Genomic DNA, 13,479 nt, shown 5'->3' with positions numbered 1-13,479 from the left:
GCCTGTATTGGGGCGGGCGGGCCCGCCGTGGGGGGCGGCTAGGTGAAGAGGCGGACGGTGCCGTCCGCGCCGGCGGAGAAGACCCAGGGCTGGCTGGGGTGGAAGGCCACGTCCAGCACGCCCAGGTCCCGGCTCAGCGCGTGCCCCTTGAGCACCTTCACGGGCACCAGCAGCGGGTTCTGCAGCAGGTCGCTGTGGGGAGAGGGGCGCGCTCAGCATGGGGGAGACCCGGGGACCCTGCGCCCCGCGCCCGCCCGCACCCGCCCCCGCCCTCACCTGTACACCGTCCCGTGGCAGACGATGACGCTGCCGTCGTCCGAGCCCGACGCGAACAGCGGGTAGCGGGGGTGGAAGGCCACGGCGCGCAGCGCCTTCCGGTGGTGCCTGGGGGGGGGGGCGGGGGGCGGGTGAGGACGTGGCAGGGGAGGCCCCGCCCCCAGCCCCGCCCCGCCCCCGCGCCCCCTCACCGCAGCACCCGGTAGGGCCGGGTGGACAGGTCCAGGTCGAACCACACCAGCTTGCTGTCGTAGCTGCCGCAGATGATGTTGTCACCTGGGGACGGAAGAGATGGGGGCCTGGCGGCCTTGCCTGGCGGCGCGGCCCCCGCCCTCACCGCGGGGTGCGCGCCCCTCACCTGCGGGGTGCACGGCCAGGCTGGACACCCACTTGCAGTTGGGGAGCAGCTTCTTGGTGAGCTCCTGGCGCAGCAGGTGGTAGAGGCGGACGCTGCGCTGCGCGGCCACGAGCAGGAAGGGCCGCGTGGGGTGGAAGGCCACGCGCTGCACCTGCCCGTGGCTGCGGCGGAAGGGGCTCTGGCTGCGGCGCCGGCTCAGCTGGTGGATCAGCACCTGGGTGTGGCTCGAGGTGGCCAGCACCACGGCCATGTAGTCCCCACGCCCGTGCCAGGTCACCTGAGTCACGGGCTGCAGGTGGGAGAGGTTGGCTGGGCCTGGCCTCCCGGCCTCCCGGCCTCCCCGCCTCCCTCTGGCCCGCCCCGCCCCCTACCCCCCTACCCCCAGCCCCGCCCACCTGGTCATGGCAGATGCGCAGCCGCAGGCCCTCCTGCCGCTCCCCCTCCGACGCCTCCAGCCAGTGGGCCGGCTGCCGCACAGGCTCCTCGGGCGGGGTGAAGGCGCTCAGCAGCTGGTCAGTGCTGCCCGACGCCAGCCGGTCCCCCAGGGCCGGGTTCAGCAGCAGCACAGCGTCCTCCCTGGGCACCAGAGGCAGGCTCAGCCCCCACCCAGGCGCCACCTCTTCCCGCGCCGCCCCCCGCCCCGCCCCGCCGCCCCCACTCACACTGCCACGGCCACCAGGCAGACCGCGGGGTGCGGGTTCCAGGCCACGCTCCTCACCACCCCCCCCACGGGCAGGGTCTTCATGCAGCGGGCGGTGGCCACCTCCCAGAGCCGCACGCAGCCGTCGTCCGAGCCTGGGCAGAGATGGGGGGTTCAGCACCGCCCATGCCACGCCCCCTCTCCCCCTGACGGGCAGCCCCCCTCAGACCCACCCGAAGCCAGCCACTGGCCGCCGGGGGAGACGCTGATGCAGCGGACGAGGTCGCCGTGGCCCCTGTAGACCTGCAAAGGGGACGGTGAGCCGTGGCCGCGCCCCCCCAGCCCGCCCCGCCCCTGTCGCCGCTCACCAGGGCCTGGCACGTGGGGAAGGGCTGCAGGTCCCGCGGTCGCGGCAGCTTGGGGATGAGGTCCTCGGGGTCCACGTTCACCTGCGGCAGGACACGCGGTCACTGGCCGCCCTGGCCTCACGCCCTGGCCTCACGCCCTGGCCTCGCGCCCTGGCCGCGCGCCCCGCCCGCCCGCCCGCCGCGCCCCGCACACCCGCATCTTGCGCTGCCGCGGGCACAGGTACAGGTCGAGGCAGCGCTCGAAGCGCTCGTGGACGAAGCGGCCGTAGGCGGGCACGGCCCGCAGGCTGGCGAACCGGCGCGGCAGGAAGCTGCGCTGCCGCTCCGAGGGCTCCTGCTGCGTCCACGCCAGGCGCTGGGGAGACACGCGCCGGGTGAGCGCGGCGCCAGGCCCCGCCGCACCCCCGGGGCCCGGCCCGCAGCGCCCACCTCCTCCTCGCTGGGCAGGTACTCGGGGGGCGGGTTGTAGGACTCGGCGTGGCCGGGCAGCGCCAACTTGGGGGCCGGCACGTGCATCTTGTGGCGGCCGAGCACGGCGTCAGGGTCCTCCTGGGCCCACAGGTCATAGAAGCGGGGCGCAGAGTCGCGGGGCCGGCGCGGCTGGATCCAGCCCATCTTGATGGCGTGCACCATGCGGGAGACCTGCGCGGGGGTGGGGTCAGTGCGAGGGCCGGGCGGGGGGCCGGGGTGGGGGGGGGCAAGAGAGGGGCCCCACCTTCTCCTTCTCCACCAGCGAAGGGATGAAGCTGCGCTTGTCGGCCGGGCGGTTGGTCACCGGGTGGATCATGAGGTCCCCGCTGAAGAAGTCCACGGCGGGCTGGGGGGCCAAGCGCAGGGGGCGTGGGCCAGGGCCCCCGGCTGCCCGCCCCCGCCAGCCGCTGGCACACACCTACCTCATAGGGGTCAAAGTTCACATCCCCAAACTGGCCCCTCTGCAGCCGGTGCACCAGGGCCACCTGCTCGTCCGTCAGCCGCACGTCGTGCCCGGTCATCCTGTCCTGCACGGTGCGCCTGGGGGACAGGGCATCCCGGAGCACTCAAGCCGCGCCGCGCCCCGCCCGGCCGCCCGCCGCGCCCCGCCCGGCCGCCCGCCGCGCCCGCCCACCAGTAGTCCGGGTCGTCCATCTTGGCCAGAAACTGGTCCAGCTCGTCGCGGTTGCGCAGGGGCTTGTAGATGCGCCTGCCGTCCAGGTCGTAGCCCACGTGGGGGAAGTCCGCGTACCAGTCCAGGGGCACGTTGCCCACCGTGTTCCGCACATCCTGGGGCAGCGGGGCCGCACGTCAGCCCGGGGCACCGCCCGCGCCCCTTCAAGGCCGGGGGCGGAGGCGCGGGGAAGGGCGCGGGCGGCAGCACCCAGGCACCCTCCCCGGGGTCTGACGTGGCAGGGCAACAGGCGCAGCCCCCAGCCCCCAGGCGCCGAGGCTGCCCCCTCACATTTTCCACTGAAGCAGTGCCAACCCCAAAGCCTCCCCCCGGATTCCTTGGCCAGGGCTCTGGGCAGCCACAGACAAGGGTGACCTCATCGCCCGCGGGCTCCCTCCCCTGGCAGGGGCCTTAGGCAGATGTGGGGAGCCACAGACAGGGCCTGGGGAAGACCCCACTGAGCCCGGACACCTGGCACCACTGCTCCTGCCCCGGCAGGCACGGGAGGACCCCCGCCCCCTGGTGGCACCCCCCCACCGCGGGCAGAGCAGCCACATTCCGGGACACATTCCTGGCGGAGGCCCCTGCCAGCCACCACCCTCCCTGCGCCAGCCAGGAGCTGGGGCCGCTGCCCAGGCGGGAGGGCCGGAGAGACTGCGCGGCTGGCAGCCCCGGCCCCTGGCCACAGCACAGGAGCCCTGGGCTCTGCCCCCCACCCGGCCGCCCGAGGACCTGCCGCCTGCAGCCCCTCCCACCCAGACTCACCCCCTGTGCCTGCTGGAAGTGGACAGGCCCGGGGGCGCCCCAGGTGCAGCGGGCAGGGCCGGGGCTCCGCCAGGGCGGGCGGCGGCGGCTCCGAGCGGAGGGCCTAGCTGCTACCGGGGCTGGCCTGGGGTCGGGCCGGAAGGTGGCAGGTGCAGGCCGGGCCTGGGACGCCCCGCGCGCACATCTGCTGCCCGCGCCGGGGCGCAGGAGCCCCGGCCCCCGCCGTGCCCCGCTTCCAGCCACCTGGCACAGAAGCGCGAGCGCACATGGGAGGGAGCGGCAGACAGGGTGTGGCCAGGCGCCGGCCGGGCAGCTGGGTTCACTTGGTCATGCCAGGGGGGGAGGCAGGGTCGCGGGCTCGACCCTCCGCGCCCTGGGGGGAGGGGACGGCGGCGCCGCCCCGGCCGCAGGGGCTCCCCGGGCTCCCGCCCCCGGCCGGCCTCCGAGCCCAGCCGGCGCTCGCGCGGCCACGACCCCCTCCGCGCGGCGGCGGGAAGGCAGAGGACGGCGGCGGCTCCGGGCGGGCGGCGGCCTCCGGGGGCCGGGGGCGGGGAGGAGGCGGGCCGGCGCGGGGGAGGGGCCGCCGCCGCTATAAAGGCCGGGCCGGCCGCCCCGCCGCAGCCCGGGACGCACACGTGCGCGCGGCGCCGCTCCGCCTCCGCGGGCACCCACCCCGCGCCTCCCCGGCCCCGGGCGCCGAGGCCCGCGCCGGCGGCGGCGGCATGAGCGGCGCGCGGCGGAGCTGACGCCGCGCCCGCGGCCCCATGTCCTTCGCGATGCTGCGCCCGGCGCCGCCCGGCCGCTACCTGTGCCCCGAGGTGAGCCCGCTGTCGGACGACGAGGACCGCGGCAGCGAGAGCTCCGGCTCCGACGAGAAGCCCTGCCGCGTGCACGCGGCGCGCTGCGGCCTCCAGGGCGCGCGGCGGCGGGCCGGGGGCCGGCGGGCGGGGGGCGGCGGCCTGGGGCCCGGGGGGCGGCCCGGCCGCGAGCCCCGGCAGCGGCACACGGCGAACGCGCGCGAGCGGGACCGCACCAACAGCGTGAACACGGCCTTCACGGCGCTGCGCACGCTCATCCCCACCGAGCCGGCCGACCGCAAGCTCTCCAAGATCGAGACGCTGCGCCTGGCCTCCAGCTACATCTCGCACCTGGGCAACGTGCTGCTGCTCGGCGAGGCCTGCGGCGACGGGCAGCCCTGCCACGCGGGGCCCGCCTTCTTCCCCGCGGCGCGCGCCGGCAGCCCCCCGCCCGCGCCCCCCGCGCGCGCCGGCGAGAACGCCCAGCCCAAGCAGATCTGCACCTTCTGCCTCAGCAACCAGAGGAAGCTGGTGAGTGCGCGCCCCGCCGCCCCCACCTGCGCCTCGCGGGCCGCCCGGCCGCCCGGGCACAGGTGCGGGGGGGGGCGGGGGGGCCGGGACACCGCCCGCGCGAGGAGGAGAGGCGGGCGGCCCGCCCCCCGGGGAAGGGCGCCGCGCCCCCGGGGCCCGGGGCCGGGCCTGGCCACCTGCCGCCCCTCGCCCTGCCCCGCAGGCGGCCCCGCCCGCGGGGCTGCGCGGGAGGCCGCCGGGGCCGGGGCCGCGCGGCCCGGTGGCGCCGGAAGAGCCGGGCGAGCCGGCGGAGGACGGCGAGGGTCGCCCGAGCCCATTTCCTCTCCAGACGGCGCGCGCTCCTGGGGCCTGAACATCTGGGAAATTTAATTTTACAATCGCGGCCGCGCGCTCCTCCCCGCGCCGCGCGGGGCAGCCTGGCGGGGCGCTCAGCCGGCCGGGGCAGCGCCGCGGGAGCCCGCGGGCCGGCTGGGGCCGCCCGCCTGACGCTGCCCCTCCCCCGCAGAGCAAGGACCGGGACAGAAAGACGGCCATTCGCAGCTAGAGCGACGCCCGCCCGCCCGCCCGCGCCGCCCCCACGGCCACGAGGAGGCCCACGGCCGGCGGGCAGCAGGACTCAGCCGGCCCGCGTGGGCCTGGCGCCTGGAACTTTCCACACCGGCCCCCACTGGGGCTCGCCCTGGTCACTGTGCTGGCCTCTTGCGCCTCTGATACGATAATATAAAGTCTGGAAATTTTGTATAATTAAAGTCAAAACGGTACCTTCCACGCACGGAGCCCCCTCTGACCTGCCAGGCTCAGCGCCCACCCTGCGCCCCGCCCCGAGCCCAGCCCCGGCCGGCCCTCCTCTGCACGGCGGCCCCCGCTTCCCGGCACCCAGGGCAGCCTGTCCCGCCAGGCCCGGAGAAGGGGCCGCGGGCTGCAGTCTCCCACAGCCCTCGCCCCGCGGCGGGAGGGCGAGCTCCCCGCTGTGGGCCGGAGCACCCCGAACTCTGCCCAGGCGCCCCAACTGGCAAGTGGCCGAGGAACACAGGGAGGGCACTGCCCAGCAAGATGGGTGGGGGCCCTGGACCAAGCAGCCGCTGCCCGTGTGCACCCAACCCGGGCCCCCGAGAGGGCGGCAGGGCCCTCCGCCGGCTCCCCCGCCCCAGGACCTCTCCAGGGCGGGGGGGGGCAGCGACTCGGCGCCGGAGCCGCGCACAGCTGGCTGGTCATTAAAGCCTGCAGGTGACGATCGGCTCGCGTTGTGGGCCACACGGGCACCACAGAGGAGAAGGGGGGCCCTGCACCCCCCAGGCGGCCGACAGTCCGACTTCCGGAAGCGGCAGGAATGGGCCAGAGTGCCAGGTGCTGCCCAGGCCTCCCAGCCGGCCCGGGGCCCCCCACTGGCGTGCCCTTGGGAACCTCAGAGGGGCAGGTGCCGGGGCCCGCGTGGGCACCCCAGCAGAGCAGAGCCAGGGCGGCCCCCTCTGGGCACGGCGGGCTTCAGGCTCCCCAGGAGGAAACAGGGGTGTGACTTGGGGGGATACTCGCAAAGCCAGAGTCCTGAGGGCGGGGCTGTGCCCCACCTGACAGGAGCGGGCAGGAGGGGCTCTGGGTGAAGGCTTCCCTCAGAGAAGCCCACCCCAAATTTCCTCCCCAAGCCCTGAAAGAGCCCCTCCGGCCAACGTGGGGGGATGGGCCAGCGTGCCAGCATTCCCCAGCCCTGGTCAGGGATGGGTGCAGCTGGCGCAGGGCACCGGTCCCTCCCTAGCCCTGGGCCCTAGTGCAGCTCTAGAGGGGGTGCAGCCTGCCCGCCCCCCGCCTCCTGTCCAGCTCCGCCGAGCTCCCTCGTGAACCCCCACCCATGATGCCCGGCTGAGCTAGGCAGAGGACCCAGGAGCCACCCCGAGCCACACGGGCAGCGGCGGCCCAGGGTCCGGCACCAGCACGAGGGTCAGCGCTCCCTCCCCCCAGACTCAGCCCCACCAGGGGCGGGGAGACCTGAGACCCCACCCACCCACCCAGAGGGTCCAGCTAGAGTTCTGTGGCCGCCCTCAGGGTGGCAGGTGCTCGGGCCCACGGTGGCCCCCAGCACCGCCAGGGTGCAGGGCGGGGGCCTGGAGGCTTGGAAAGGCCGGTGCCGCCGGCCAGGCGGGCTGGAAACACTCGGCCGCCCGCTGTCAGCTCCGGCCGGCCGGCAGCCCGCAGCACACATGATTCATCACGGCGCCCCCCCCCCCAAGCACCTGCGGCTGCCAGGAAGCCCATGTGACCCCCAGCGAGACCCCTCTGGGCCGCCCAGCCCAGCCCGAGGGGCACCGGCGCTCGCACCGCGAGGACCGGTGGCCGCGGAGGCCCCCCCGCTGGACTCGGCCACCGCTGGAGAGCGGCTGGGGTTTTTCCGCCGCTCACTGCGCCCCTCCCCTCCCCCAAAGTGGCTGCAGCTGTCAGGCCGAGATTGGAAGTGCAGGTACGGCCTGGCCGGCTGCCCGCTCCCTCCCGAGTCTGTCTGCGAGAGAGGAAGCCAGCCCACCTCTGGAATCCTTCACTAGCTCCTCGTTCCCGCTCCCACCTGTCCCCGGGGAGCGCGGGGTCAGCCGCCCTCGCGCGGGCTCTCTTCCCCTGCCCCTCTCCGATTACAATGCGGCAGTGTTCCCGCCCGCCGGGCTCCGGCCTTCCTGCGCCTCCTTCCTCCTCCCGGGGTGCTGCCCGGCTCACCTGCCCACCGGAGGCCGCAGCCTGGGGAGAGGCCGCCTGCTCCTGCGGCCCAGGGCCCCAGGAGGCCGGGCCAAGGCCGAGCCCAGGGGACAGGGCCGGCTGGGCCCTCCCGACCTGGGCCTTCGGAGCCCCGCGGACGCTGGGCAGGCCGTCCGTCCACCCTCAGATGCTGCTGCCCAGGCCCCGGCTCGGGCCAGAGCCGTGATGCCCACGGGCGGGATGCTGGCACCTCCGGGACAGGGCGGGCCGTGGAGCCGGGGGGGGGGGGGGGGCGAGCATCAGGCGTCCAGGGCTGCCCAGGGGCAACAGACATTCTCACGCAGACACCCTGACTCCCTGCTTCCCGCAGACAGGGGACCCTAGGAACGCCGGGCAGCGTGGGGTGGGCACGGGCTGCGTGGCCACGGCCCGTTCACAGACGGCTCACCAGACACAGCTGCAGACCCGGCCCCTCCCCTGGGGACAGCCGCCCCCCAAGGGCCGGCCCAGGGCAGGCGGGCGCCCCCCACCCAGTCGCCCCCCTGGAGGCCGGGCGCCCAAGTCCACCCCCGCCCCAGCTTCTCTGGCCCTGCCCAGCCCCCCCAACTTCTCTCCAGGGGCGCCTCGACCAAGGGCCCCCGAGAGCCAGGCCCCCTGGGGCGCCCCCCACCGTGTGGGGCTCACTTGGGGCGGGGCACCCTGCGGGAAGGCCGCAGGGCCAGGCGGGGGCCAGAGGCCCCCTCGGAGGCAGCCGCGGGGGTGGAGGCCGCCAGGGAGGCCGGCGCTCTCCACAAACAGGGAAACCTGAGCCCCGGGCGGGCGGCCAGCGCGAGCAGGCTGCAGTCTGAGGGCGGCGGGGGCGGCGCCCGGGAGCGAGGCCGCCAGGCCCAGGCAGCTGCCGGTTCAGTAGCTGGGGGAAGCCATTAACGGCGCTGCCAGAGAGCAGACGCGCGGCCGCCCCGCGGGGCCCTCAGCCCAGCCCGGCCGGCGCGTGGGGCCTGCGGGGACCCGCCGGCCACCCCGCGTCTCCCGAGCACCAGGACACGGGCCTCCGTGTCCCCGGCTGCGGGACGGCCGGCCCCCAGCCCGTCCCTGCCCCCCAGGGCCCCCCCCGCCGGATGAAGTCACGTCTGTGAGGTGGGGTGGTCTGGAAGGAGGGAAGAGCGGGACACGCGGGGGCAGGACCCCCGGGCCCACGGCACGCGGGGCTCTCGGGGCACAGCCTGGCTGAGTCGGGGGCGGCCGCAGGAGCCAGGCCCTCACGCGGGGCGGTGGTCCCTGGTCCCCGCAGGCCCAAGGGGGCCACGCGGGTAGGAGGCCCTGGGGGGCCCGGGTAGACCCCCGCACCCTGGCCTCCACCTCAGCACCGCGGGGCGCACCCCGCAGGCCAACACCCCGGCAGGGAGCCCGGCAGGGCGACAGCCGGGGCCCCTTCCCCCAGGCTCGCCGCAGCCCGACCAGGCCAGACGGCCCCTGGGGTCAGCGCCCTGGCCCCGGCTCTGAAAGCTGAGCCCGCCGCCCCCTCGCCCGGGCTGAGCTGGGCCGGCTCCCCTGTCACTCAGGCCGCCATATGGGATAGTCATCGCGGGAGGAAGCGCCCCCGCAGCCCCGCAGCCCCGCAGGGGCCCGGCGGCCGGAGGAGCAGCAGCACCGTGGGCAGCGCAGGCCCCGCCCCCGCCTCTCCCGTTACCATCACCGTCGATTTCTCAAAATACCAAATATAAAAAAGTAGCCGACAGGATGTGGCTGCCGACAGCCAGGGCCGTGGGGGGGGGGGGGCGGGCAGGGAGCCGCAGGCCGGCCTCCCTCGCTGAGCGCCCGCTGCTCCGGCCAGGAAACCAATTTATTTTGTTTTGTCTCTGTTCTCTGAACGCACAGAGACCGGGCGGGCCGGCGGCCAAAGCTCCTGCAGCCGCTGCCAAAAGCGCGCGGGGTGGGGGGGGGGGACACGCGGGGGGGGGGGCTGTGGGGGGCTGACGGCAGCAGGTAGGGCTCTGGGGGACACCTCCCAGCCCAGACCCGCTGCCCCAGGCACGGGACAGGCGGTCGGCGCCCAGCCTGTTCCTTCCCCACAAACCCGAGGGCGAGGGGCCTCCGAGGCCGCGGGGCGGGGCCCATGCCCACCTGAGGCAGCGGCCCCCAGCGCCCCTTGCTCGCCGGGGCCGGAGCCCGGCCCTGGAGCACACGGGCCTGGCCGGGGCCCTCGCCGCCGCCCTCGCCCTCGGTCATGTGTCTCGAGCCCGAAATCGCTCTTCCAGACCAGCGCGGCGCGCAGCCAGGACGCCCACTCGGGCCACGCCAGGACCTGCTGCCCCGCACGGACGGAAGCCCCCCCGCCGCCCGCAGCAGGCCGGCCGGCCCACCTCCTCGTCGGAGCTGTCCTCCGCGTACTCGTCCCGGTCCTGCGCGCGCGGCACCTCTGTCCTCGGGGCCTGCGGAGAGAGGGGAGCACGGTCACGCCGGGCCTCACGGCCCTGGGCATGGGCAGCCCCACGCGCGCAACTCTCGCTCAAGACTGGACTCCCGGCTGCAGCGGACTCTCGGGCGGCCCAGCCAGGAAGGGGCGGCCATCTGGCCCAGGCACTTGAGGGCAGCGTGTGGCTCTCAGCCCCGGGCCCGACGGCCAGTCCCCGAGCAGGACCCTCGCCCCGAGGTCTCCCAGCTGCGAGCAGTGTCCAGTCCCGCTGCTTGGGGCCCAGAATGCAGGCGCCATGGCCGGGGCTTCCCACCAGGTCAGCAGTGTCGCCCCAAGAACCCCACCCCAACCTGAAGCCCAGGACACCGGCCACACCTGAGGCCCGGCCGCCCGCCCGCCCCGGCCACGCTCCACGCGAAGGGGCGGGAGGGACAGTGTTTTCCAGAGGGGAACGAGGCGGGATTCGGTTTCCGTGTCCCCCGCCCCTGCCCGGCTGCGGGGCGGGAGCACTGCCCGCATAAAGTGGGTCACCACAGCGGGTGGGGGCACGGAGTCCCCGGGCCTGCCCCAGACACAGCCAGCGCCCCGCCCCACCTGCCCCGCCGGAGCAGGGCGTGTGGGTGCGGGCCCAGGGCTGCCCACAGCCCCTGCCAGGGGGCCGGGACAGGAGCCCTGGCCCCAGCAGCCAGCAGGAGACGCTGCAGGGCTGCCGGCCTCCACCAGGGGGCAGCGGAGCGCGCGGCCGCTGGGGGCGGCGAGGCTGCCGCAGTGGCCTGGAGCAGAGGCAGCTGCGTCCCGCTGGGCCACCCTGGACCCCTGGTCCTCAGGAGCAGAAGTACCGCCACAGGGGTCTGCGCGGATCCACCTGCCCCGGCGGGCTCCACGCTGCCCGCAGTGCCCTCCAGATCCGCCTGAAGGCGAGCACCCCAACCTGGGGCTGGAGACTCCTGGGCAGGGGGCCAGAGAGGGGAAGGCCAGTTGGCCTCTGGCTAGAGGCATCAGCAGGCAAAGTTGGGGCAACCAGATGGGAAGACAGGGGTGCGCACGTGGGGCCTCTGGGCCAATCTAAGGGCCCTCAGAGCCAGCAGTGCCCAGGGGAACCTACTATCCGCAGAAGCCGGGCAGCGCCAGCACATAGGCAGTGAAGGACATGGGCGAGCCGGGCGGGGCCTGCGCCAGGGCAGAGCCAGAGTCCCAGTGCCTGTGGGGCAGGGAAGGGCAGGCACTGGGGCCAGGGGCCCAAGGCAGACGTGGGTGCTCACAGGGTGCCCAGGGATGAGCGGCCCCTGGAGAATGCACCATCAGCACAGCGGGGGCTTTTGGGGCCTGTGGGGCGCTTACCCCCAAAACCACACACAGCGAAAAACCGGCGCGGCTATGGCTCCCGCAAGCTGAAGCTTCGGCTGGTGTAGACCCCATGAGCTGCTGCTCGTGCCTGTGCTCCACCTAAGCAGCAGCCCCCACCACTGACCCGACATGGTTCCTCTGCTGACACCCAGGCTGGCCAGTTGGGGTGCACCTCTATACCCCGACTGTCCCAGCAGTCCCCATGGCAGCTGGCCCCCAGGAGCAGGCAGTGCCATTCCCGCCACCCCCATCAAGCGACTCCAGACACGGCTGAGAGCGGCCTTGAGCAGGACCAGAGCATGGCGTATCCTGACCCGGAGAAGAACAGGGACACCCCCAGCTGCTCAGCTCCAGGGAAATCTCAAAGATGCATCTGGGGCCACGACAGCAGCTACATTCTAGGAAAAACTAGGAGGTTTTAGAAAAAGGGAACAAAAGGTGAAGCCGTGATGGCTGCAGGGCCAGCAGCCCACGGAGCAAAGGGCACATGCTGGGCAGGCCTCACGGAGCTCGGCTCCAAGCATGACAGGCCTGCGCGTGACACCGCGCGCCGGGTTTAGAACCGAATGCGCAGGAGCAGAGGCAGCCTGTGGCCCGGCTTCCACCAGGATGGCCATCCGGGGACCAGGGCTCAGCCAGCGCAGGTGCCCGCCTGGAGCCTGAGGAGCAACCGGACAGAATGAGGCAAGCGCACAGCAGAGGAGAGCCCAGAGCAGGGCTGTGTCCAGGGAGGCCTTGGGGCTGGTCCCCAGAGCCTGACAGGGGGCGGCCCAGACTGAGGGCTCTTCCTCCAGAATCGGGGTGCCCAGCTCTTCGGGAGAGCAACACGCAGCCCTCCCTGGGGCTGCCTGCGCCCCTCCCAGGCCTCCAGGCCCCTCCACATGTCTGTACTTTCTTCAAGGGGAGCGGGACACATGGCCTTGATGACAAGGGGCGCCTGACATGGCGGCTGGACGCACACCCGCGGCCACAGCCGGGAGCAGGTGGGCTCTGGCTCCTCGTGGGCAGCACCGGGAGCGCGAAGGCTGGCCCCGCAAGGATGGACAGGCCTGGCTCTCGCGCCGTGTCATGGGTGTGGACCCTGGGCGGCCAGGGCAGAGCTCTGGACACCACGCCCGGGGCGAGGTGCAGCTCCGCCGAGCTTTCCCTCGTGTCTCTCACCGGGAGCGAGAGCAGACACCTGCTCCTGCTGCGGCCACTGTCCTCCCCCACTCAGGTCACCCGCGGCCCCCCGTTGTCCAGCGAAGTCACCGCTCACCCACCTGCTGTCCCGGGAGCTCCCCCAGGACGCCGTGGCCCTCAGAGCTGCCGGCGCCATCCTGTCCTTCGGCGCTGGCGTCCTCGCTGCTGTCACTGCCCGAATCTTCCAGGCCCGAGAACACGCTCTCCTCGCTGTCCGAGAGGCCGGAATCGCTGCCACCCCCGGGGCGGGGAGGAGGGGCGCCGGGGGGAGGGCGCTGCAGGGACCACAGCCCCGCGATCAGGCCCCGCGCTCCACGCCGCGCCCGCCCCGCGCCGGGCCTTTCCCCACCCGCACCTCCCCGCGGCGCGGCCGCGGCCGGCAGGGCAGCGCGGCTCTCCGGGGACCGCAGGCGGCTCTCGGGCAGGACGCCCTCGCGCGCGCCCCGGCTGCAGGACGCGCGGCCGCCGCCCGGCCCCGGGCCCCGCTCCCACGTGCGGCCGCGCCCGCCGCTCCCCACACGCGGCCCCGCCCGCCGCCCGGCCCGGCCCGGCCCGGCCCGGCCCGGCCCGCGGCGCCCGCTGTCACCTCCGCAGGCGCCGGCTCCGGCTCCCCGGGCCGCTCCCCGGGCCGCGCGCCCGCCGCCGCCGCGCCCCGCGCGCCCGCCATGCTTCCCGGCCCCGCGACTCGCGCGGCACTTCCGGCAGCGTCCGGGCCGCGTGGGCCTGGGGGCGGGGCCCGCGAGGTCAGAGGGCGCGGCCGGCCCGCCCACCTCGGTCTGATTGGTGGAGCGGGGACAGGGCCCGCCCCCGCGGCGCGGCGCGTCCGGGGGCGGGGCGGGGCGGGCGCGCGCGGAGGGGGAGGGGCCGGCGGGGCGCGGGCGCGCGCGAAGGGGCGGGTCATTGCCGACGTGCGCGCTCCGGACGACGCGGGCGGGCGGCGCCGGCGGGAGCGTGCCCGTCGCAAGATGGCGGCGGC

At 75.2% G+C, this 13,479-nt stretch overlaps 2 protein-coding genes across 2 annotated transcripts; one reads left to right on the top strand and one right to left on the bottom strand.

The window, feature by feature from the left end:
* Positions 1 to 7: 7 nt before the first annotated feature.
* On the bottom strand, positions 8 to 13,170 carry BOP1 (BOP1 ribosomal biogenesis factor; the record flags this gene model as incomplete). Its single annotated transcript, XM_084229131.1, has 16 exons — positions 8 to 192; positions 277 to 384; positions 468 to 552; positions 635 to 923; positions 1,030 to 1,210; positions 1,297 to 1,429; positions 1,508 to 1,577; positions 1,643 to 1,723; positions 1,836 to 1,997; positions 2,072 to 2,284; positions 2,358 to 2,459; positions 2,536 to 2,653; positions 2,748 to 2,902; positions 9,922 to 9,990; positions 12,584 to 12,778; positions 13,090 to 13,170. 16 exons carry the CDS (start codon positions 13,168 to 13,170, stop codon positions 39 to 41), a joined length of 2,196 nt encoding a protein of 731 aa, XP_084085257.1. The 3' UTR covers positions 8 to 38.
* SCX (scleraxis bHLH transcription factor) lies at positions 4,316 to 5,461 on the top strand (the record flags this gene model as incomplete). Its single annotated transcript, XM_084230778.1, has 2 exons — positions 4,316 to 4,879; positions 5,385 to 5,461. 2 exons carry the CDS (start codon positions 4,316 to 4,318, stop codon positions 5,421 to 5,423), a joined length of 603 nt encoding a protein of 200 aa, XP_084086904.1. The 3' UTR covers positions 5,424 to 5,461.
* Positions 13,171 to 13,479: the final 309 nt, after the last annotated feature.

Source organism: Talpa europaea (assembly GCF_964194135.1).
Source record: "Talpa europaea genome assembly, chromosome: 3".
In the NCBI taxonomy this organism is placed as follows: Eukaryota; Metazoa; Chordata; class Mammalia; order Eulipotyphla; family Talpidae; genus Talpa; species Talpa europaea.
The sequence above is the reverse complement of the archived record's forward strand: the minus strand, read 5'-3'. Positions and strand labels throughout refer to the sequence as shown.